The sequence below is a fragment of the Vombatus ursinus genome, unplaced genomic scaffold (assembly GCF_900497805.2).
Source record: "Vombatus ursinus unplaced genomic scaffold, bare-nosed wombat genome assembly UNPS02014814.1, whole genome shotgun sequence".
NCBI classification, from domain to species: domain Eukaryota; kingdom Metazoa; phylum Chordata; class Mammalia; order Diprotodontia; family Vombatidae; genus Vombatus; species Vombatus ursinus.
In genome coordinates, this window is record NW_020954592.1 from 9552566 (window position 1) to 9575619 (window position 23054).

General features: G+C 36.3%; 1 protein-coding gene across 5 annotated transcripts in view; it reads left to right on the forward strand.

Moving 5' to 3' along the window:
* Window positions 1–23054, forward strand: part of GLRA2 (glycine receptor alpha 2) — a 277815-nt gene that overhangs the window by 248992 nt on the left and 5769 nt on the right. The window contains exon 8 of one of the 5 annotated variants that reach the window (XM_027835400.1): window positions 7678–7698. The exons of 3 other annotated variants lie outside the window; for them this stretch is intronic. In XM_027835400.1, coding sequence (XP_027691201.1) covers window positions 7678–7698 — 21 coding nt within the window. Of the gene's footprint in view, window positions 1–7677; window positions 7699–20947; window positions 20955–23054 lie in introns of all 5 variants that reach the window. One more of the 5 variants, XM_027835401.1, reaches the window with a different exon arrangement.

Genomic DNA, 23054 nt, shown 5'->3' on the forward strand with positions numbered 1-23054 from the left:
GGTATCATTTCCTTGGTCTGTTTGTTAAGGAACTAAACAACCTATTTCAAGAAAAATTTTAGTTACTCAAATCATAAGTAAAATGTCCTCACTTTTATCAGTTGCAGTAGGCTATGGTACAAAAACGTTGATCTAGGTAAACTCATCAAATATTGTGTTTAGCATAAATGATGAAACAGGGAAAGGGAAAGAAATATTTGGTTGTACCAAATTGATCATTGTTGGAAGACCATAAGCACCACGAAGGCCTATATAAACCCTGCCTATTCTCCAAAGAGGAAAAAGTATGATATAGTACAAAGAAGGATGACTTTGGAGTCAGGACTTGAAGCCAAGGCCTACTTCAGGCATACACTGACTATGTGACCCTGAGCAAGTCACTGAAAGTCTCAATGTCTTCCAGGCAAGTCTCTGAGAATATACAAATAGCTAGTATTTTAAGGCTCCTCAAAGAGCTTTATAAATACTTCATTTTATCTTCACAACCTTGGCAGTGGGTGCTATTATGATCCCTATTTTATAGTTGAAGAAGTTGAGGTAGCATAGGTGAAGTAACATGACCAGGGTCACACAGTTAAGTAAGTGTCTAAGGCTTGATTTGAGCTCAGATCTTCCTGGCTCCAAGATCAGCACTCTATCCACTGTGTCACCTGTGCCAAAGCAGAAACATTAGTAAACGTAATTCTGTCTCTAGGAATTTGCTATGCCAATAAAATCACATATCTATTGCAAAAAATAAATTTATATATTTTCTAGTATATAGAATAGTACACTCTAAGTGTTTCATTAATGTTTGTTCAATTGAATTCCTGCACATTTTTGTTTCAGATTACCTTGGTAAGGTAGCTATAGTAGAAAGCACACAAAACCTTGTGACAGAGACCTAGATTCTTGGGCAGGTTCTAACACTTACTATCCTCATAATCCATGCCAAGTCAGTTAACCTGGATGCCAGCTTCTTCTTCTGTAAGACAGAGATCATAATTATACTTCATTCAGTTGTCAAATCTGTCCCTTCCCACCTGTGGAACATCTTTCCACATCTGGCACCTTCTCTCTGCTCATACAGCCACCACCCTAGTTCAGACTTTCCTGACCTCTCCTTCCAGCTATTGCAATAGCCTCCAAATTGGTATCACAAGTCTATTCCCTCCATCTCCATGCAGCTGCCAAAGAGATATTCATAAAGCACAGGTCTGACCATATTACTCCCTCCTCAATAAATTCCAGTGACTCCCTAGTGCCTATATAATAAAAGATAATCTCCTCTGTATGGTATTCAAAGCTCTTCACAACCAGGCCCCAAACTACCTTTCCAGTCTTATGTTACACCTTCTCCTGCATTCTAGGGTTCAGTCAGAGTGACCTTTCTGTTCATTCCTGGCAACACTTCATTTCCCATTCCGTGCCTTTGCAATGGCTGTTCCCCATGCCTGGAATGTCTTCCCTCTTCACCTTGCCTCTTAGAATCCTTTATTTCCTACAAGACTCAAATCAAGTATCACCTTCTATATTTTCCCCCTCCCCAGCTCTTAGTGCCCTCCCTCTTAAAATAACATTGTCTATTTTCATATACATTTTTATGTACAGGTGATCAATCTATTAGAACATAAGCTCCTTGAGGGCAAGGACTGTTCATTTTTGTTTTTGAATCCCTGGTGCTTAGCAGAATGTCAGTTGCTTAATACTTATTGTGATTAATTGATTAAATGAATTAATTCAAGAAAAGTACTATATCAATGAGAACTTTTATTATTCCCCTCACTGATAATAAGCATAATGATTGACGTTTATGGTTGCAAAGTGCATTACGTAATTTCTCATTTGATTTAAACAACCCTGAGATGAAGGTAGTGCAAGGAATATTGTCTCCATTTTATGGATGAATAAACTGAGGTCTGTGAAGTTGTGACTTCCCCAAGATAATGGGGCTAGAATGTGGAACTGCAGTTCTATGACTCCAAATCCAGAGCCCTTTACATTGCACTATGTCCCATCTTTACTTCTGTATGTAGCGCATGGGGTTAACTGTCATAAGATAATGGAAAACTATTCTCTCTTTGAATCCCAAAATAACCCTACAATTAAAGGCACAATTCAGGGGAGTGACAGGATTGTCATGTAGTGGGTTGAGGTTTGTTTTGGTATGATTTTCAGTTCTTTTGCTTTACTTTTTTTGAATACAACTTCTTTTAGGAAGATGGTAAGACTGTAACCACCCATGATAACCCTTTAAGGAAGGTATTTGAGATATTATTAGCCCCATTTCTTTGATGAGACTGAGGCTCAGAGAGATTAATTGACTTGCCCAAGGTCACAGAGCTAATAGGTGTTTGAGGCAGAGTTCAAACCAGATCTCTCATGACTCCAAATCCAGCACTTTCCCTACTAGACAATGCCGTTTTGTGATTTGCTGGAGGTCATGCAATCAGGATGTAACTATCCCAAAAGAGCTGAAAAAAGGTAGCCTAACTCCCAACAGACTGCTATTTCTATTCTTGAACTTTAGAAAGAATTATGAGTATATGGACGCAAAATATAGGGTATTTTTATAGGGTATATTTTTATATAGGGTCAAAGATTTTGGGAACATGCTATACTTAGATACTTTGACGAGCCCTGGTTCTTATCGGTGCAGAGGTGCCCTCTACCAGTACACACTACTACCCATCCATACCTTTTCATCTTCAGTTTTTGTCTTTGTGTACCCAGCACCTTGCACAATGCCTAGCACATAGTAGGTACTTAATAAATGCTTGTTAATTGGTGGATTTCCTTAGGTCTGTTTACATCTACACCAAGTAGCCAAAAATAGATTAGTAGGTACAGGGAAGACATTGTCTGACTTACAGTATAACTACACCTGTGGCATAGTACAAATTTTCATCTCATTCAATACAGTTCTCCTGTATTCATGTTTGTAGTTGTCCTATAATAACTCTGTGCCTATGTGAAATAACTAACTATGTAAAGTATTTATTAAAATATAGAAGCAATTAGATATTCAGTGGATAGCATTGGGCCTGGAGTCAGGAAGATTTTCCCTCCCTCATAAATCCTTCATAGAGAATCCACCAACTTTTTATAAACCTTCTTCTGCTTCTTTTAGCTATATAAACTTATGTAAGCTAGATGGAAGAGCATATAAAAAGCTGGGCTTGGAGTCAGGGAGAACTGAGTTCAAATTCAGCCTCAGACACTTACCAGTAGTATGACACTAGGCCAGTCACTTAACCTCTATCTGCCTCAGATTCCTCATCTGTAAAATGGGGATAAGTATAACATCGACTTCCCAAGGTTGATGTGAGGGTAAAGTAAGATAATATTTATAAAGCACTTTGAAAATATTAAAGCACTGTATATAAGCTAGCTATGATTTTGATGATTATGATTATTGTAGGGGTAGCTCGGTGGTGAAGTGGATAGAGCCCCAGGCCTGGAGTCAGAAAGACTCATCTTCTTCAGTTCAAAACTGGCCTCAGACACTTAGTAGCTTTATGACTCTGGGTAAGTCATTTAACCCTGTAAAGTGAACTAAAGAAAAAAAGAGCAAACCATTCTAGTATCTTTGCCAAGAAAACTCTAAACGGGGACACAAAGACTTGGACACCACTGAAAAACAACTGAACAACAAACAAAAATGATTATTGAAGCTATCTGTGTAATGATCAAACTTCACATCTATTATATCTTAGTTACACTTTTTATACCTTTGTAAAAATTGCTGTCAGGAAGTGAGTGTTGAGTAGCACTTGCTAACAATCTGCCAACACTTTCAGCCTTCCTCTGGAAAAGCTCTGCTTTTCAAAGGGATTGGCATTTTCAAAGAGATTGCCAATGTGCTTGTATTGTGTTCTGTGCCTATGAAATGAACCTTGCAAACATTTAATTTGCAATCCTTTGCCAATGCTTGTACCTCAGACATCTGGCTAGGAAAACCTAAGGGCTCAATCTGCTCATATCACACAAAGAGAAGCAATGAGGAACATGAGTGTCATTTTTCATATGTGACATGGAAGATTAAAGAGTAGTGTCTAGATTATGTCTTCTTAACCCAAGTCACCCTGATGCCACAGAGCTCACTCAAGCATTTGTTTACCATCAGAGAAAAACATTATGCAGAGTTTTCAGTCAACAATTGCAACCAATTTCTCAACACATATCTGAGAATAACCATTCTGTCCCTTTCACAAAGGTTCAGACTGTGCCTCTAAAGATTCCAGTCAGTGGAATGAGCATGAAACAGTGTAGTATATCATGTAAAATGTTATATATTAGAGATATCTGTATTGATATCATCTCCCCTAAGAAACCTATCTTATCTAAACTGGGTGTGTCCTTGAGCATCTTATATAACATGTTCCCCATACAGAACATTTTCAATAAATGCTTCTTGAATTTGTATTTGTGGTTTTTCCAGTGTAGATTACGGGATTTGTTAGAAGATCACCTGGGATTAAGTCTTGATTCTGCCATTTACTGGTTGGGGGTCCTTAACATATCATTTCAACTTTCTAAACCTCTATTTTCTCACCTAGAAAGTAGGGAGAATATTACCAGCTCCACCTACCTTATAGAATTGTTGAGGAAAGCACTTTGTAAAAATTTAGGACACTATAAAAATGTGAGTTCTTCCTATCAGTGGTTTTTTGAATCCAAATGTTCTTAATATGTATCATGAACTCCCTTGACAATCTAATGAAGCCTTTGAACTCCTCAGAAAAATGTTTTTAAATGCATAAAATAAAATTCATAGGATTAAAAAGCAAACTAATTATATTGAAATACAGTTATAAAAATACTTTTAAAAACAAGTTCATGGACCTCAGGTTAACAATCCCTGCTTTAATGAAAAGAACAATTGGCCAATCAATCTGAGAAAAAATGTGTGTGTGTGTGTGTGTGTGTGTTTAAAATGGATCTCAGTGCCTTAACCCACATGAAAAATATATTTCATTAGTCTTGTCAGCATTTCCAATAAATTCATTCCTGACTTGCAGAAAAAAATGCCCTTCATAAATCTTAGAGTACTAAAAAGGGACCTTTAAAATTCAGCTGATCTACTTGATAAATAAGGAAACTAAGTGACTTGGCTATGGTCACACAGTGAGTTAGTAGCAAAGCTAGGATCAGAACCCAAGCCCCAAGGCTGCCACTCTACTGTATTTTCTACTTTACTAAGCTAGTTGAACTATATAACAATGTAATTTATCATCACAGGTCAATTCATGTCTTGTGAGGCAGTTAGGTGATGCAATGACTAGAGCACTGGATTAGAATCAGGAAGACCCAAGTTCAAATCTAGCCTCAGACATTTATTTGCTGTGTGATATTGGACACATCACCTAACCTTTGTTTGCCTCAATTTCCTCAACTGCAAAATGAGGAAAATAATATAATCTACCTCCAAGGGTTGTTGTGAGGATGATATTTGCAAAGCACTTAGCACAGAGCCTGACATATAGTAGGCAATTAATAAATTTTTGCTTCCTTCCTTCCTTAACCTAGAGTTTCCTATACCAACCAGTAGTTGAGCAACTAGGTAACAATGGCAGGGTTCTAGGAAAAGTTAAAAAAAAACTAGAGGATAAGAAAAGAGAGATGTGGATAATTTGCCAACTAAATAATAAGCCCTGAATAAAGGATACTAGACCATGTCTCTGATTCACTCACTTCCTTTTAGTAGCCCTTTGGATCAGCAGCCAAAAGTGTGTCTCCTGATATTTCATGGCTTTAATCTGTCACAATAATTACCAGGTTTAAAATGGAGACTAAAGTCCACTTTCATTAGAAAAGAGCTTAGTTGCCAGAATCTTTTAGAATTAAAGAGGGATAAGGCTTGCCAGGGAAAGTAAGTTTCTAGTTTAACACTAAAGGGGAAAAAATATGTGCTTGGTCTGCAACTGAAGAGAGATGTAGTTATGTCTAATAGAATATCTCTTTTCCAGTGATATGCCTCACTGCTCATCCATTCTAAGCCTTGCAACACTTCTCAGGGTCACACTTGGACAGATCCATCATGTAGCTAACTGGTCTCTTCACATCAGTAGGAAGATCTCAAGGGCAAGTCCAAGCAAAGATATGTTTCTATTCTTTGAATTCACAGTTCTCAAGTTGATTGAGCCCACTGCAGTGGCAGACAACATCACCAGACTTTCATTATCAGTAGGGTTGTTGCAGCTCTACATGCTCCCTTCAATGAGAATTGGGAGGAAAAGTGGTAAAAAGAAGAGGTGGAATGGGGCCACCAGGCAATCTGAGCAGGTGATAACACCCCCTTTGGAATGTATCTCCTCCTTACCTTTACCAGATAGAAACCCGTTTTCCTTCAAAATGCAGCTCAAGCCCAATGCCCACAAACAAGGATTCTTAACCTACCATCTATGAACCCCAAAGGCTCTGTGGATAAATTTTAGGGGATCTATGAACTTTGATGGGAAATACATATATATATATATACACATATATTTGTGTATATATTATATAGATATATATCTATATATGTATAGTCTTTAATTTCACTAACCTATGGTTTTATTTGTAATTATATACATTTCATTTTATGCATTCAAAAACATTATACTGAGAAGAGATCCATAACCTTCAGCAGAATGCCAAAAGGATGGTTTCCTAATGCCCCCAGTTATTAGCATCCTCCTTTCCAGAATTCTTCATACTTAACTACTTTAATATATTTGTACTTTTCCTTTTTATATTTATCTGTTTATGCTTTATATATATCCTTATTATCTCCTCCTTTAGAATACAAGTTCCATATGAGTAAAGATTATTTGATTTATGTGTTGTACTTATTTCTCCAGTGCCCAGGACAGTGTCTTACTAATGGGAGTCACTAAATGTATGTTTGTTGACTGTGGATTGGTTGATTGATTTCTAACAAAGGAAGGCCAGCAAGTATCTCAACAAGTGACTGAGTCCTCATCTCAACTTATATACTCTGAAAATGTGTCCTTTCTACTTCTTTTTTTAATGTGAGGTTAAGCAATAAAATGTGAAGTTCTTTATTTGATGTAAGAGAGCATGGCATAGTAGATAGAGAGCTAGCCTGACCTGGTCATGTTCTATTTCTGACAAAAACTGTTTATTCGACCCTGAAAAGGCTATTTAACTTCTCAGCACCCTAGACAGCTCTTTAAGCCCAAAAACTTCAGAGTAGTTGCTGATCCACATTGGTAAAGGCTATTTCCTTATGTAGAGTTCCCTATACCAATTAAATATCAGGTCCAGACACCCTCCTCCCCCCCCCAAAAAAAATACAGAGTAGAATTTTCTGCTTTACTTATGAGAGGTTGTAGCAAGTAGTAAAGAAATTATTTGGGCAGCATAGAATGCTTTTCCTTTTTAGGTAAAAATAAGATTAAAGATTAGACCTGTGATTTCATTAGCATAGAGCATTGGTTCTCTCTCTCTCTCTCTCTCTCTCTTTTTTTTTTTTTTGGTCTGAAGAATACTTTACTCTCTTAAAAATTATTTAGGATACCCTGACCTAAAGAGTCTTTGCTTATGTTGGTTTTATTTATAGATATTGACCATATTTAATTGAGCATATTCAATTCATCTTAGTTTTATGAGGATAGTTTTGATCTGACAAATCCCACTTTGAGAACCAAAGGAATGCTTGGGTGAGAAGACTTTATCTACCAATGCAGGTCTAAGGCACCTTCTCTGAAACTCATTGTCTTAGAATGATGTCTAAGGAACTGAGAGGTTAAGTTGCCCAGGGTCACATAGTCAATACATACATACATACACATATACATACATATATATATATAGATAGATAGATAGATAGATCTACATCTATCTATATCTGTATCTATATCTGTATCTATATCTATCTATCTATCTATCTATCTATCTATGTGTATATATATATAGATATATATATATAGATATATATAGATATATATCAGAGGTGGGTCTTGAACCCAGGTCTTCAAGCTTAGCAGCTTTGAGGCTGGATCTCTATCTCTATCCACTATTAAAAATATTGAAAATAAATTCGTGATTTCACTGAAAGGAAAAGAAGCTCTAAACCCATCATGGAGCTGTCCTGGGTGCCATACGACTAGTTCTCCAGAGAGTTTCAGGAGCATCTTGCAATAACAGCAGAGCACAGCTTGTGTTAATATACAACCTGCTTCCTGAAAACAGGTCAACATGCCAGCCCTGACCTCTTCTCTTGCTAGATTCTTTAACAGTCATAATTGCATTTTTAAATGGAAAGAAAAGCTAACCAGGGTTAAATGTTATAGCCATTTGACATAGCATTATAAGGTCATAGATTGAGAACTCAGAAAAACTTTAGATGCCTAGATTTTACCTAAAATTGAATTAAAGAGAAATTCCTTAGCAAAATGGGGCTTCTGATAAATAAGCCAAACTCTGTAATAGGCTCTGTAAGAATGTTTGTTAACATTAAAGAGACAGAGTATTACTAGGCATGGTGGAGCAGGTCTGTAGTCCCTGCTACTAGGGAGGCTGAGATTGGTGGATTCCTTGAATTGGGGAGTGCTGAGCTGCAGAAGGGATAAAACCAATCAGCTGTCTGTACTAAATCTGGCATTAAGCAGCAGGTCAAAACTTCCATAATAATCAATATTGGGATTGGTCCTGATTTGTAATCAGAATATTGTAATATGTACTTAGCATCAGTAGAAAGTTACCTCTAAGATAACAAAAATGATGAGATACGTCCAGAAAATATGTATAGGGCAAGCCTTTTAAAAACCTTTTACTCAAAGTATGTTCTTTCCTCTTATCCAGTTGGAGTCTGCTTCCCTTTTTTCTCATGAAGATCACTTATTACATTTAATTAAATAACTTCTGAGTTTTAGGGGAGTGTTTTTTTTTCCTTCAGGCCTGTGCTTTTAAGTGATCTCTTCCCTTATTCTCATTGATATTTGCACCATTTTTGGAACAGATAAAACATATTTTGAAAATAGCTGTGTGCAGGACCCACTCTTCCCTTTTCTGTCTTTTTCATTACTAAATTGATCCAAATAAAAAGGCCCTTAAATATTCTATATTTTCCTCATAACCATCTAAACTACATGGAGAAAGGGACAATACCAAAGATTAGGCAGTATGTGAATCTGAATCTCTAATAAATAATTGAACAGTACAGCCATGATCCTGGGATCTCAAAAGCTAGTTTAATGGAGTGAAAGTTCAGACAGATTTCACCAAATTGGAAAGACTTCAGGTCCCCACAGCAATGAACTATGTGCATCCCATCTAGAGAACAGGCTGCATAAGTTGGGACAGGCTCATTACCAGAAGGCCAGCCAACAAGTGACAAATGTTGTTGGCCATAGCAACCAATGAAGACCATTACTGAAGCATGGAGGTGTTTCTATCAGTATCAGCAAGAGGGGGTTGCTACAGTGAAAGCATCATGGCCTACTCATGACTATTATTTTCATCATTCCTGTCCTATCTGTCAATTTGAATGAATGAATCTACATAGAGAAAAATGAAGCAATTAACCAATGAATGTGGATAAGCAAGGTTATTCAGGTGGGAAAGCATTTTTACCCATATTTTTCAAGGTTGGTAATGTGCCCAATGGCAAATCACCAGAAAGTTGACAGTTTGTGCCTTGTGGACAAACTCTCAATGTTGAACTTGCTTTAAATGTGAATATTTAGTTAATGATACTAATAAATCTACTAATTTCTATACTCAATGAAAGTTTTTCACTGTCATGCTTTGTAGAATTTTTAGTATGTCTTCAAAAAATTCCAGGAAGACTCAAAAGAACAGAAACCTCCAGAAGAGTTATCTATTTGTAATTCATACTATTATCAAAATAGAGAATAAAAAGACCACAGATACCACTTTACAGACTATTAAGTTATTTTCTCAAAGACTACATCAGGTAGTAATTAAAAAGCACACTTACAATGACACCACATCTATTATATTAGTTATTATTTAAATACACAAAAGATCTGTGATTTCCCCAGGATTCCCCATGCCTACACTAGAATCTATTCACGGCTGGCCTAATTCAACCCCTTTAGTGAGAAAATTGAGGGCCTCTAGAAAAGAAACAAATAAATGTTTTGCACAAAGTTACAAGATACTGTGGGAAAAAAACAGAATATGAATTCATGTCTTCTGTCTTCAGATCCAGCATTCTTTACTTTGAGGTAGTAGAATAAAGTAAATTAATACTAACAGACTTGACTTCTATTGTCACAGAGTAAATGAAAGGCAATGTGGAATAATGAATTGGGAGGCACACTAAGAATCAGGAAGACTGACACATACTGTCTGTGTGACCCTAGGGACAGAACTCAGCCTCTCATTACTCTCATGATGACCTGAATTGTTAAAGGAAGTTTCTGCCTCATAGAGTTCCCTACACCAATGAAATCTCATACCTCACAACTATTAATTATCAGAAACAGTATTTTAAACCATGTCTCCCTACTACACCATGCTGCCTCTACATCAAATATCAGTTTTACAAATTCATATTGTAGGTAATATAAATGTTAATGTAAATTGACACATACATGAAGGGATTTAAAATTTATATAAAATCCAAGGGATTGCTGTTCTGATTAGACTTGGTCACTACCTTGTGAGGTTCCAATGATCTGCTAAATAGTGAAGCCTTAATTCTATATATAATTTGCTGGACTTTTTAAAGGAAACCTTTAATATACTCATCTAGCATGTGGAACTTAAAATAGCTAAATTTCGTGTCATCTGTATTTTTTTAAATTACACAGTCCATGTTTAGATTGGAAGACACAATAAAAAGATGTCAAAGCCAGCTTTCCAGTAATGAAGAACACATAGAAATAAGAAACATGTGGGAAACAACGACTTTGGAGAGAGAGAGAGTCATTTATTATTTCTTCCCTGTCTGGGAGTGTATCAACTGGGAAATATAATACAGATAAATAGTCTTGTATTACAAATTTTCCTTTGAATCAAGGACCTGCTTTTGGCTAGGGCAAGTTTTGGTTCAACTGAAGTAGTTTTCTGGCTAAAATGAAAAATGATACCATTACTTCAGTAATCTGGTCCAAAAGGCAATGAGATCTGCAACCATGAGGAGTTCATATAAGAGAAAAATAAGCACAGAAAGGGAAGGTCAGCCCCACAGTGGCCAGAAAGGTATATTGAGAATAATGAAGTTTGCAGCATAATACACTTGGCTAAAATTGAAACTCAGTAATGGCAAAAATAAGATTTGGACATCAGATTTTGAAGGATGATGAAAGCCCATTTTAACATCAACATCAGCGGACATAGATAAATCCTGCTTTTCAGACTTCGTTTGTTACAGTTATGCATCACTGGGTAAAGAGGGGACATAGTTAACCTATAATAAAATTGAAACACTCAACTAAATTCCTTTTCTATTGTCTTGTTATTCTGCCAGGGTGAGCCTGGATTCTTTAAGGTTAGGCCAGTGACAGGCAAGTTCTAATAGGTTCCACCATGCTGAAAGGCTTTAAGCAATGGACAAGAGACAGAATGCCACCTCACAACCAACCTAGCTAAATTTAGAAAAGGGCCTCACTTAAGGTCGTGATGAATTATTTGGACACAGGAATGCAAGAAATCATTTCTAAGTATGGAAAAGATTATAATATGCATCAGTGGGGGGAGCTTCCAACCTGATGAAATACTATTTTTTTAAGTAATGACCCCCCCCCAATAAGCACAATATAGAACTAAGAACCCAAAATACAGAGTAGTGAAGGTCACCCATTCTCCAAAGTGAATGTAGCAGAAGTATCAAAATTACTTTTCTAGATGATGACAGACTAGTAGAACAGGCTGGAAGGCAAGGAATCACAGCAAATATGGCATCAAGGTGTGATGGATATCTAGTTAACATGTGTATTTCAAAATTTAACTTGGGGAGTCTCTTTACTCATAATTCTTAACTCTGAGCTCTGACAAATTTTTGTTTCTTCAATAGGCAATTCAGGGGAAGGTAATCTGGACCTAGAAGTCAGGGGAGATCTTGGTTCAAGTCTCTTTTTTCACACTTACTAGGTGTGTGAGCAGGAGCACTTAACTCTATGACCTTAGTTTTGTGTTTTTTTTTTTCATCTCTGCAATGGGAATAATAATAATTAAAATATTTATCCCACTGGTTTTTATAAGGAAGAAACATGAAAGTACATCAGAGGCAGCTAGGTGGTTGAGTATATAGAGCACTGGACCTGGAGTCAGGAATACTTGAGTTCAAACCTGACATCAGACCAGATTTGAGGATAATACCAGTACCTATCTCCTAAGGTTGTTGCAAAAATCAAATGAGATAATATTTGTAAAGTGCTTTGCAATTCATAAAGTACTATATAAATACTAGCCATTGCTATTAATTGAAGCTCTATATAAATGTCAACTACCATTATTATTCAGAGGTGGTTACCAAAATAAATCTCAGATTCTCTAACATTGGAAAGAGAGACAACGTTGGAGACAAAAAGACTTGAGTTCCAGTCTAGCACCTTGCACAAACTACGTGGTTACAAGTGACCAGATGTTTAATGTCTCCATATCCCAGGCAACTCTCTGAGGCAAGGTTCTTAACCCAGGCTCTATGAACTTATTTTCAATTTAATTGGCTTCCTTTTAGTCATATGTATTTTTTAATTGAAAAACATTCTGAGAAGGGGTCCATAGGCTTCCCCAGATTGCCAACAAGGTCCATAATACCCCCCAAAAGTAAAAGAAGCCCTGGTCTTAGACTCTAAGTTTGAGAAGAGTCATGTATCTGGAGCAATAAAGGGAGTTTGTACATGGGGACTTCCACCACTTCTCCCCCCTCCCCATAAAAGAGGCCATCATTTTCATTACTACTTAATTATAATTTTATGTGGTCCTTTTTAATATGTATTTGTTCTATATTTATTTTATTTCTAGTAAAAATTACTAGGAGCAGCTAGGTGGTACTGTAGATAGAGCACTGGGCTTTGAATCAGGAAGACTCATCTTCATGAGTTCAAACCTAGCCTTAGATACTTAATGGCCATGTGACTGAGCAAATCACTTAACTCTGTTTGCCTTAGTTTCTTCATTCATAAAATGAGCTAGAGAAGGAAATGGCAAACCACTCAAGTATCTTTGCCAAGAAAACTCCAAAATGAGTCATGAAGAGTTGAATATGACTGAAACAAATGAACAACAAAAAAATGACTATAGATATTCTTTTTAGGGTTATTATATATAAGTAACATAGTATGGATAAAATCAATGAATGAATGAAAGTGCTTATTAAGTGTTGACTGTGTTTCAAGCACTGTGCTAAATATGGTGATACAAAAATAAAAGCAAAGACAGTTGCTGTCTTCAATGAGTTTGCAGTCTAATAAGGTGAGACAGTACATACAGAGGAGTAATGGCCAGGGAAGGGTAACTTGACTTGGAAAGTTACAAGAATGGTGAGTGGAGCCTTAGGTGACACACACTTTCCAGTAGCAATGGCAGTATTGATTTGATTATGGTTCCAAAAATGGAGAAAGATAGGAAAGGGTCATAGGGAGTACATGATGGGCAGCAAGGTGGTTGGCAAAAAGGCAGCAGGAAAGTAAAATAAAGCATGACAGCACTGGAACACACAGGTGGCATTAGCAATCAGGATATGAGTGGTAAGTTTAAAGTTAAAAAAGGTTGTTTTCCAGGACATCAATCCATAATCAATCAGTAAGCATTTATTAAATGCCTACTATATACCAGGCAGCATGCTAAACCTTGGCAATGCAAAGAAAGACAAAAGAAAAAGACAGTCCTTGCTCTTAAGGAGCTCACAGTCAAACTGGAAAGATAACATGCAAACAGCTATGTACAAACATATCCCATATAGGATGAATTGGAGAAATTCAATAGGGGGAAGGCACTAGCTTTAAGGGTAAATGGGAAAAGTTTCTCATAAAATATTAGGTTTTAGCTGGTGCTTGAAGGAAGCCAGGGAAAACAGGAGGTGCAGATGAGGAAGAAGAGTATTTAAAGCATGGTCAATAGCCCAGCATGGAGCATCTTGTATGAGGAGTAGCAAGGAGGTCAGTGTCAGTAGATCACAGAGTGTGTGGAGAGGTGGAAGGTATAAGAAGACTGGACAGGTGGGGTAGGGGCAGCTTATGAAAGGTTTTAAATGCCAACCAGAGAATTTTTCATTTGATCCTAGAGGTGATAAGGAGCTCCTGGAGTTTGCTGAATAGGAGGGGAGGATGACATGGTCAGACCTGTGCTTTAGAAAGATCATTTTGGGTTCTGATTCTTATAATCTAGCTACTGCTCAGATTTTTACAATCTAGCCAATAGCCTGCAGATGCTCAGATTCCTTAAGAGTCTGACTAATATGGTGGATCTTTCATAAACCTTGTTTTTGGCTGAAAAAAAAAAAGATCATTTTGACAGCTAAATGAAGGATGAGCTGGAGTGGTGAGAGACCAACCCCAAGGTTATTACACCAGTCCAGGAGTGAGTGATAAGGGCCTTCAGCAGGGTGCTGGCAATGTCAAAAAAGAGAAAGGGGACTATGTGAGAGATATTATGAAGGTAAAATCAACAGACCTGAGCAACAGATTGGGTATGAGCAATTAAAAGTGAGGAGTTAAGGATGATACCTAGGTTGGGAACCTGGGTGACAAGGAGGATGGTGGTAATCTTGATAGTAATAGGGAAATTTAGAAAGGGAAAATGTTTGGGAGGGGGAAAATGAGTTCAGTTTTGGATATGTTGAGTTTAAGAAGTCTATGTTATATCTAGTTTGAGATATCTAATAGAAAGTTGGAGATGAAAGTCTATAGATTAGGAGAGAGGTTGAGGATGGAGAAGTAGGTCTGAAAATCATAAGCACAGAGATTATAACTGAGACAATGGGAGTTGATGAGATTACCAATGAAATAGTATAGAAGGAAAAGAGAAGGCCCAAAATAGAACCCTGGTCTCTGAGTGAAATAGAAGTAATTTTTGTTTTAAGAATTCTATAATTCAATTCATTGCAGCTTTTTTTGTGGTGGCAAAGAATTGGAAATTGAGAGGATGCCCATCAATTGGGGAATGGCTGAGCAAGTTGTGGTATATGAATGTGATGGAATACTATTGTGCTATAAAAAATGATGAACAGGCTGACTTCAGAAAAACCTGGAAAGACTTGTATGGTCTGATGATGAGTGAAGTGAGCAGAACCAAGAGAACATTGTACACAATAACAGCCACATTGTGTGATGACTGATATTGATAAACTTAACCCTTCCTGACAATACAAGGATCTAAGACATCTCCAGAGGCCTTGTGATAGAAAATGCTATCCACATCCAAAGAAAGAACTATGGAAGTTGAATTGCTATTTTTTTCCTCTTCTGTTCAGTTTTGTTTCCTTTTTCCGATGGTTCCTCCTATTGGTTTTAATTTTTACTTACAACATCACAAATGTGAAAATATGTTTAATATGATTGTAAACATATAGCCTATATCAGATTATGCACCATCTTGGGGAGGGTGGTGGGGAGGAAGGGGGAGAAAAATTTTAAACTCAAAAGTATATGGAGGTGATTATTGATAAATCAAAATAAATTAATAAAAAATTAGAGAAAAGAATTCTATAATTCATTTCTCAAGAGAGTTAGTGACAACCTAGTTCAAAACCAGGATTTAAAATTCTTGCCATATTCCAGTGCTAACCTCCATGTATCTTTCCCAGCATTTGTCACTTTCTTATGCAATTATAATGTTGCATTATATTTGTTAGTGAATCAGATATATTCCCCCTACTTAATTGTAAGCTCTATGGACATAAAATTAATTCATATTTATAATCATTTTTTCACATAGTAAACTTGTGAAGTGTGTACTGAAAATATTATTAAACTCATTTTAGAAGGGACAACTGAGGCTTGGATAGAACTCAGGGGTGGGGTTCCTCCACCCCTGAGCTAAGTCAACAAGAAAGTTAAGTCATCAAGCATTTTTTAAGTGCTCACTATGTGACAAGCACTGTGTTGAGTGTCTTCCCTAAGGTGAAGTTCAAACCTAGGTCTTTTGAATCCAACTGACCCTTTTGCTGCACCACTTTGCCTATCCTATTATGCTGAGCCTTCCATAAAATATACCCTTCCTACACATTTTTTTCCTATTGAATTCCTACCCATATTTCAAAGTTCAACACAAATGTCACTTCTTCCCTGAAGCTTTCTCTAATCCCCACCACCACTACCACCACTCTCCATCCCTAAACCTCGGACAACACTTTATTCTTTTATGTGCCAATTATGTTCCCAGTAATGTTATGAGCATTTGTGTATATATTGTGTATCCTCATTAAACTGTAAGACTGGGTTTTATCTAAACTACCTTAGAACAGAAGGTAGAAAACCTTACTCAAATAAGATTCCCTGAATTAAAATGAAAAAAAAAAATAACTGAATTCCACTGTGAGATAAAATAAATGTTAGAACAAAATCAAAAGATCAAGAAATAGAAGAAAATGTCAAGAAACTACTATCAAAAACAACTTGCCAATAAAATAGGTCAGAGAGATAATTTAATAATCATCAATCTGCATGAAAACTATGTCAAAAAATCTGGGATGACATATTTCAATAAGTTTTAGTGAAAACTGCTCAGATCTGTTGGAACCAAATGGTACACGGAAACTAGAAACAATCCACTGGAACCCTTTGAAAGAAATACCAAAATGAAAACCATAGGTAATGGCATAGCCAAAACTAAAGCTTCCAAGCCCAAGGAAAAAAATACCAAAAGCATCAAGAAAGAAAGAGATCAAGTACTAATAAAACAAGGTCAGGACCACACAAAACCTGACAGTAATTAAATAAAAGAAGAGAAAATCTTGGAATATGATATTCCAAAAGGCAAAAGATAAAAGCTTAAAACCAAGAACAACTTAACCCTGCAAGACTAAGTATAATACTATGCTGGGGAAAAAAATTATCTTTAATGGAGTAAAGGATTTTCAAGCATTCATTTTAACGAAACCAGAAACATTGAAATGCAAACGGGATTCAAGAGAAACCTAGAAAGGTAACAACATTTGAGTAACTGAGAGATCTAAACACAGATGTAATGCTTATATTCTAATAAGAGACAAGTGTCTCTTCAGAATCTCAATGCCTGAGTATGAATTTGTATGTTTTAATGGTCTTAAAAGGAGAAGGAAAAGGATATACACTATGGAAGAAATGAGAAATAGGTAGGTAGTACTTAATTATGCATAGGAAGAGTGGCATACAAAGAAAAAAAGTGCATCATATGAAGCTCAACTCTTCTTTGAACACGACAAAGTAGTGTTGAAAATATACAAATACATATACACAGAGAGACAAACACACAGAAAGAGATAGTAAAGGGGAGATTAAAAAGAAATAAAGAATGGATAAGAACTGATCACTGGGGCCTATGAGGAGGGTAAGGCAATAAACATTTATTTAAACTTTACTATGTTGCAGGCACTATGCTAAGCACTTTACGAATATTATCTCATTTGATCCTCACAATGCTTGAGGTAGGTGCTGTTATTATCTCTGTTTTACAGTTGAGAGAACTGAGGCAAATAGAGATTAAATAACTTGCCCAGGGTCACACAGCTAGTAAATATCTGATGCCAAATTTGAACTCAGGTTCTCCTAGTTCCAAGCCCAGTGCTCAACCCACTGTACCACTTTGCTGCCTCACTCAGAAATGGGCAAAGGGAAGGGAGCAGAGACAGTGAATTAGAACCATATCTCTTCGATTGTAAATCACTGGTTTAAATCACATTCCTTGATAATTTCATCACTTTTTTTTGTAAAGAAGAGGCCCTGTGAAGAAGAAGGAGTAAAAGAGGATATGATGGAAAGAAATATATAATATTAATTATTATTATTTTATTAATAATATAATTATTAATTATATATGTAATTATTAAATTACAACCATGAATGTGAATAGGATGAACTTACTCATAAAACAGAAGATAACAGAATAAATTAGGGAGCAAAATCCAATAGTGTGTTGTTTTCACCACTTTCCTTTTTACTTTTTTTTTTTATAAAGAAGGGGCATATTGGGGTAGAGGAAAAAATATAAGGGGCTGTGATAAAGGGAAATATGAAATTAACAATTTTAACAACAAATGTGAATGGGATGAACTTACCTGTAAAACAGAAGGTAGCAGAAGAAACAAAGTTCAACAGTATGTTGTTTGCAAGAAATACACTTGTAACATAGATTCATAGAGTTAAATCAGGGGACGGAAAATAATTTGTTATGCTTCAAATAAACTCTAAAAAACAAATGTAACATACTATCAAACAAGGCAAGTGTATATACATATATTTTGTATATGTGTATGTATTGCAGATAGCCATAACACAATCTAATATAATGCCAGATAATTACAACAATAAGTGCAATAGAGAGATGAAAAATAAAGTATCATGGGGAGGACATTGAAGTTCAATTTCAGTATTTATTTGACTGGAAATATTAATTGTGAGGAGATCATGAGTGTAGATGTACCAAGAAAGAACATCCTCAAAGGATGACCAGTCAGGCAGTTGATTATTCGTAGGCATGCAAGGATGAGAATGACTCTCTCTGCAGTCCCTAGGGTACGTGATGGTGGCTCAAACACCATATAGTGGGATAAATACCTTAATCGAGAGCCCAGATTTTCTGGGTCTCTGCCTTTATATCTCTCTGATTGTTGTTGCTAGGAACATTCACAGTGAGACTTTAGGGGTAGTCAATCAGCGAGTAGTCTGAACTGTGACTTCTCTCATCAGCCATAAGGAAATTATGATTAGTAAAGATTACTAACTTTACATACCTTAGGTGGAATTTCTTAAGCTGAGAGGTAGCTAAAATTGCATTTCCAGTTGTTGCATATGTAGGAACTTGCTGATATATAGGCAGGTCAATCATTGTTCAAACATGCAGTCATTTCTATCAGCTAAGGCTAGTCCTCACATTTATAGTTACAATCAAATCTACCTTTGGGAAACAGCTGTTTCTGAAAAGTTTGTGTTAAAAACAAGTATATTTTAAATATATATGAAGCTACCGTTTTCAGGAATCTGGAGGGATCATAGAATTTAGAGCTAAAAGGGACTTTACGGATCATCCCATCTCAGCCTCCCATTTTACAGAGTTGTAAACTAAGGTCCAAAGAAGTGTGATAACTTGTCTATGGCTACACATGTAGTAGGCAGGAGGTCAAAACTGGGAGTCCAAGTTTTCTGCTTCCAAATGCAGTGTTCTTTCCAGTGTTGCACGGCTACTTCACATTGCAAATCCTTTTGTCTGGTGAATAACCAATCAGGCAACAAGTATTTGTTGAACAGCCTCCCAACCACTCAACTCTGAATGCATTTGTAAAATAAACTATTATCCTTTCATGTAACAGATCTGGAGTCTTTCTTTTTAACTCAGGCCCACCAATGCTATGGATTTATAAGAGATATTGGCTGTTGCATCAATGCCCGCTATGAAATGGTAGCCCTGAAAAGATCATGAATAGAACATTGGGCTCCTGCTGCTTTGTGATTATGGAGGTGAAACCAAAAGGCTTATTTCTGAAACAGGAGAGATAGATTTCCTAATAACATCATGCCACAGACTTGCTTATTCTGTCACACCTACTGACTAACATAGAGGCATTCCTGGCGGTAGGCTGGCTACTGGAACTCTAGGCTATGATGCTGTATTTAAATGGTTTGTAAAAAAAACAGATGTGCTTTGTATTTGAATAAGGTTAGCTTATCTACAGGTATGGTTTACAAAACAGTTTTTTATGAAGGAGCAGTCCAGCTGTTGTTTTGTTTTGTTTTGCTTTTCATTTAAAAAAATTTACATTTGAGAAACCATCTAGGAATCTAAATAATATAATGATAATAATTGTTCATATTTCTATGGTGTCTTATTTTGTTGTTCAGTCATGTCTAACCCTTTGTGACCCCATTTGGAGTTTTCTTGGCAAAGATACTGAAGTGGTTTGCCATTTCCTTCTCCACTAGATCCACTTTGTCAGGCAGAGTGACAGGCATTTTGTCAGAGCTTAAGTGACTTTCCCAGGGTCACATAGCTAGGGAGTGTCTGAGGCTAGATTTGAACTCAGGTCTTCCTGACTCCAGGCCCAGTGCTTTGTCTATTGAGCCACCAGTTGCCTTTTAGCACTATATACCATACAAAGCACTTTTATCACAATAGCCATACAAAGGTTGTAGATGAGCTTAGAGTAATTCATGTTGTAAGTGAGGAAGAAAAAGTGATTAATGGTGTAGCTGTGTGCAAGCTGAGGGTGTGTGAGTTGGTATATGTGAGTATCTGAGTGGAAATAGCTTGACAAGTTGAGGGTAACTTTCAACTTTTCTGCTGTGTATCCCCAAAGGGTTTAGTGTGTACTCCTAGGGAAAATCCCTCTTAGGAAGTTTGGAAATACTGGAGGCAGGCATCACTGGTCTTTACTCATGTGGCAAAACTATGACAAGTAGACTCAGGAGTAGATACTGATAGAGTGATTCTAGCATCTAGCACAGTGGTGGTCAGCCCAAGAAATTGTTCTGTTAAATTGGCATAATTCTGTGTTCCCAGTATTCTCACAGGAAAAGAGACTATTCAAAGGAGGAGAAATGGAACCAATCCAAGTTGTAAGGTCTGAGCAGGTGTGCTGCTGGACTGAACTCAAACCCAGACAAATGAAAAATGGAATTGTGATGCTGTTAGGTTCTCTCGAAGTCACAGAGCTACTGCCCTTGTGATACAGCTGTGTATATGATAAGTTCCTAAGCAACCAATTTATGATTACAAGAGACTTCTAGGGTTATGGACTCTAGCAAAGCAATGTTTTGTTTTAAATGGAATAAAAGGAAATTAAGCAGAGAAATCAGGAAAAGAATGTGGTGGTGTGATTTACCTTCCTCCTACCCCACCTTTGAAGTTTAAGAAGACATCATGTTGCTTTCTCTGTCAGGCAAAGGGAAAACATTAAATAGAATATGTGCTCATTTTTTAAAAATCAGTCTTAAAAACACCATATCCTTGACTGAAATTTAAAGACTTTCACCTCACAGTTACTAAAGTATAATTCTTATGGCCAGTGACCTGTATTTCATATGTAATCGATCATTAGACATAAGGATAAAAAAATATGCTGCAAAGTCTACAGGTGATATATATATATATATACATATGAAAGATAAAATAAATAGAATAAGAATATATACATATGTGTATGTATATGTGTGTATATACATGTGTATGTATATCTATCTATATCTATATCTATAGATATAGATACATACACACATACATACAGAGAGAGAGAGGGAGAGAGAGAGTTACTTTAGTGTAGTAAATAGAGTATTGGAATTGAAGATGGGAAGACCTAGGTTTGAATCCCTTCTCAGATAAACTACATGAACCTCTCTCAATCTCACTTTTCTCATATGTAAAACAGGGATAACAACTCCTGTAACAATTAACTTGCCAGGTTGCAATGAGGATTAAATGAGTTAATGTATAGAGAACACTTTACAAATCTTAAATTTATTGTTGTTGTTTAGTTGTGTCCAACTCTTCATGAGTTTCTTGGCAAAGATACTGGAGTGGTTTGCCATTTCCTTCTCCAGTGGATTAAGGCAAACAGAAGTTAAGTGACTCCAGGATCAGACAGGTAGTAAGCGTCTGAGACCAGATTTGGACTCAGGTTAATGTCTTTCTGACTTCAGGCCCAGAGCTCTATCCACTAAACTACCTTGCTATCTCCTAAACCTTAAATTAGTACTATATACATTTCAGTTATAATTATTTATTAATTTTATTATTATTAAAATTATTATTAATTAATCATTAGAATTATGAAATTATAAAGGATATAAGGGTGAGAAGACTTGATATAGATAGGATTTAGGAAAATTTAATCAATTCCATTAAAAATTTAACAATTTATTTTGTGCAGCTAGACAAATCATAATTTCTATGGGCTTCAATTTCATCCATAAAGTGAGAGAGTTTGACTAGATGGTCTTTAAGCTCCCATCTAGCTCCATCTAGACACAATTGATGAACTTGTACAAGTTGAAGATGTGTACCTACAAGTGGTATATAGCCCTTCTTTGTTTGATGCTAGGACAACTAAGTTATAACCCTAGCTCTTGTCAACAACTAGTTGGGACCTTCAGGAAGTTGCCTACCTCCTCTGAGCTTGATCACCTGTAAAATGAGGTGGTAGAAATGGATGTTTTCTGAGTTTTCCCAACTCAAACAGTTTATGATCAAATAGGTCTTAAGCACCCTCTTCTAATTACTGAAGGTGACAAGGGGAGGAAATAATTAGCTAAAAGGCTTCTTACTGATCCAAAAGAGTATGGGGTGGTGAGGGGATCAAGGGCTGAGCCCAAACTTAGGAAAACCTGAGTTTGCCTCTGGGCAAGTCACTTAATCTAAGAGTCAGTTTCCTCATCTGTAAAATGAGAATCATCTAAAATTGGAAGAGACCTCTGAGGTCATCTACTCTAAGTCCCTCATTTTACAGAGGAACAGAGTCCCAGGGAAGTTAAGTGACTTGCCCAAGATAACACAGGTAGTAAGCATCGGAGGTGGGATGACAGGACCTGCTTCACAGGGTTACTGGGAAGAGCAAATGGAATAATAGAGTGTCCCAAAAACCTTAGGGCTGTTTTAAGACAATGGCTTAAAATGGCACTAAGACTTTTGGGACATCTTGTATATTGTAAAGCCCTTTCCAAACTGTAAAGTGTTATAGTAGCATATAGCATATGGTGTATACTTTTGAAGTACCTTGTATATGTAAAACACTTTGCTAAACTTAAAAGTGCTATATAAATGCTAAGTAGTAACAGCAGTAATAGTATGTATGTACATATATACATATACTTATTATATATATATACATACATTGTTTTGTTTTGTTTTTTCATATATGCAATTTATAATTATATATAATATATAAATTTCCATATATATTTTCACATATATACATACACATATATACATATTGTTGTTCAGTCATGTCCAACTCTTTGTGAAATCAT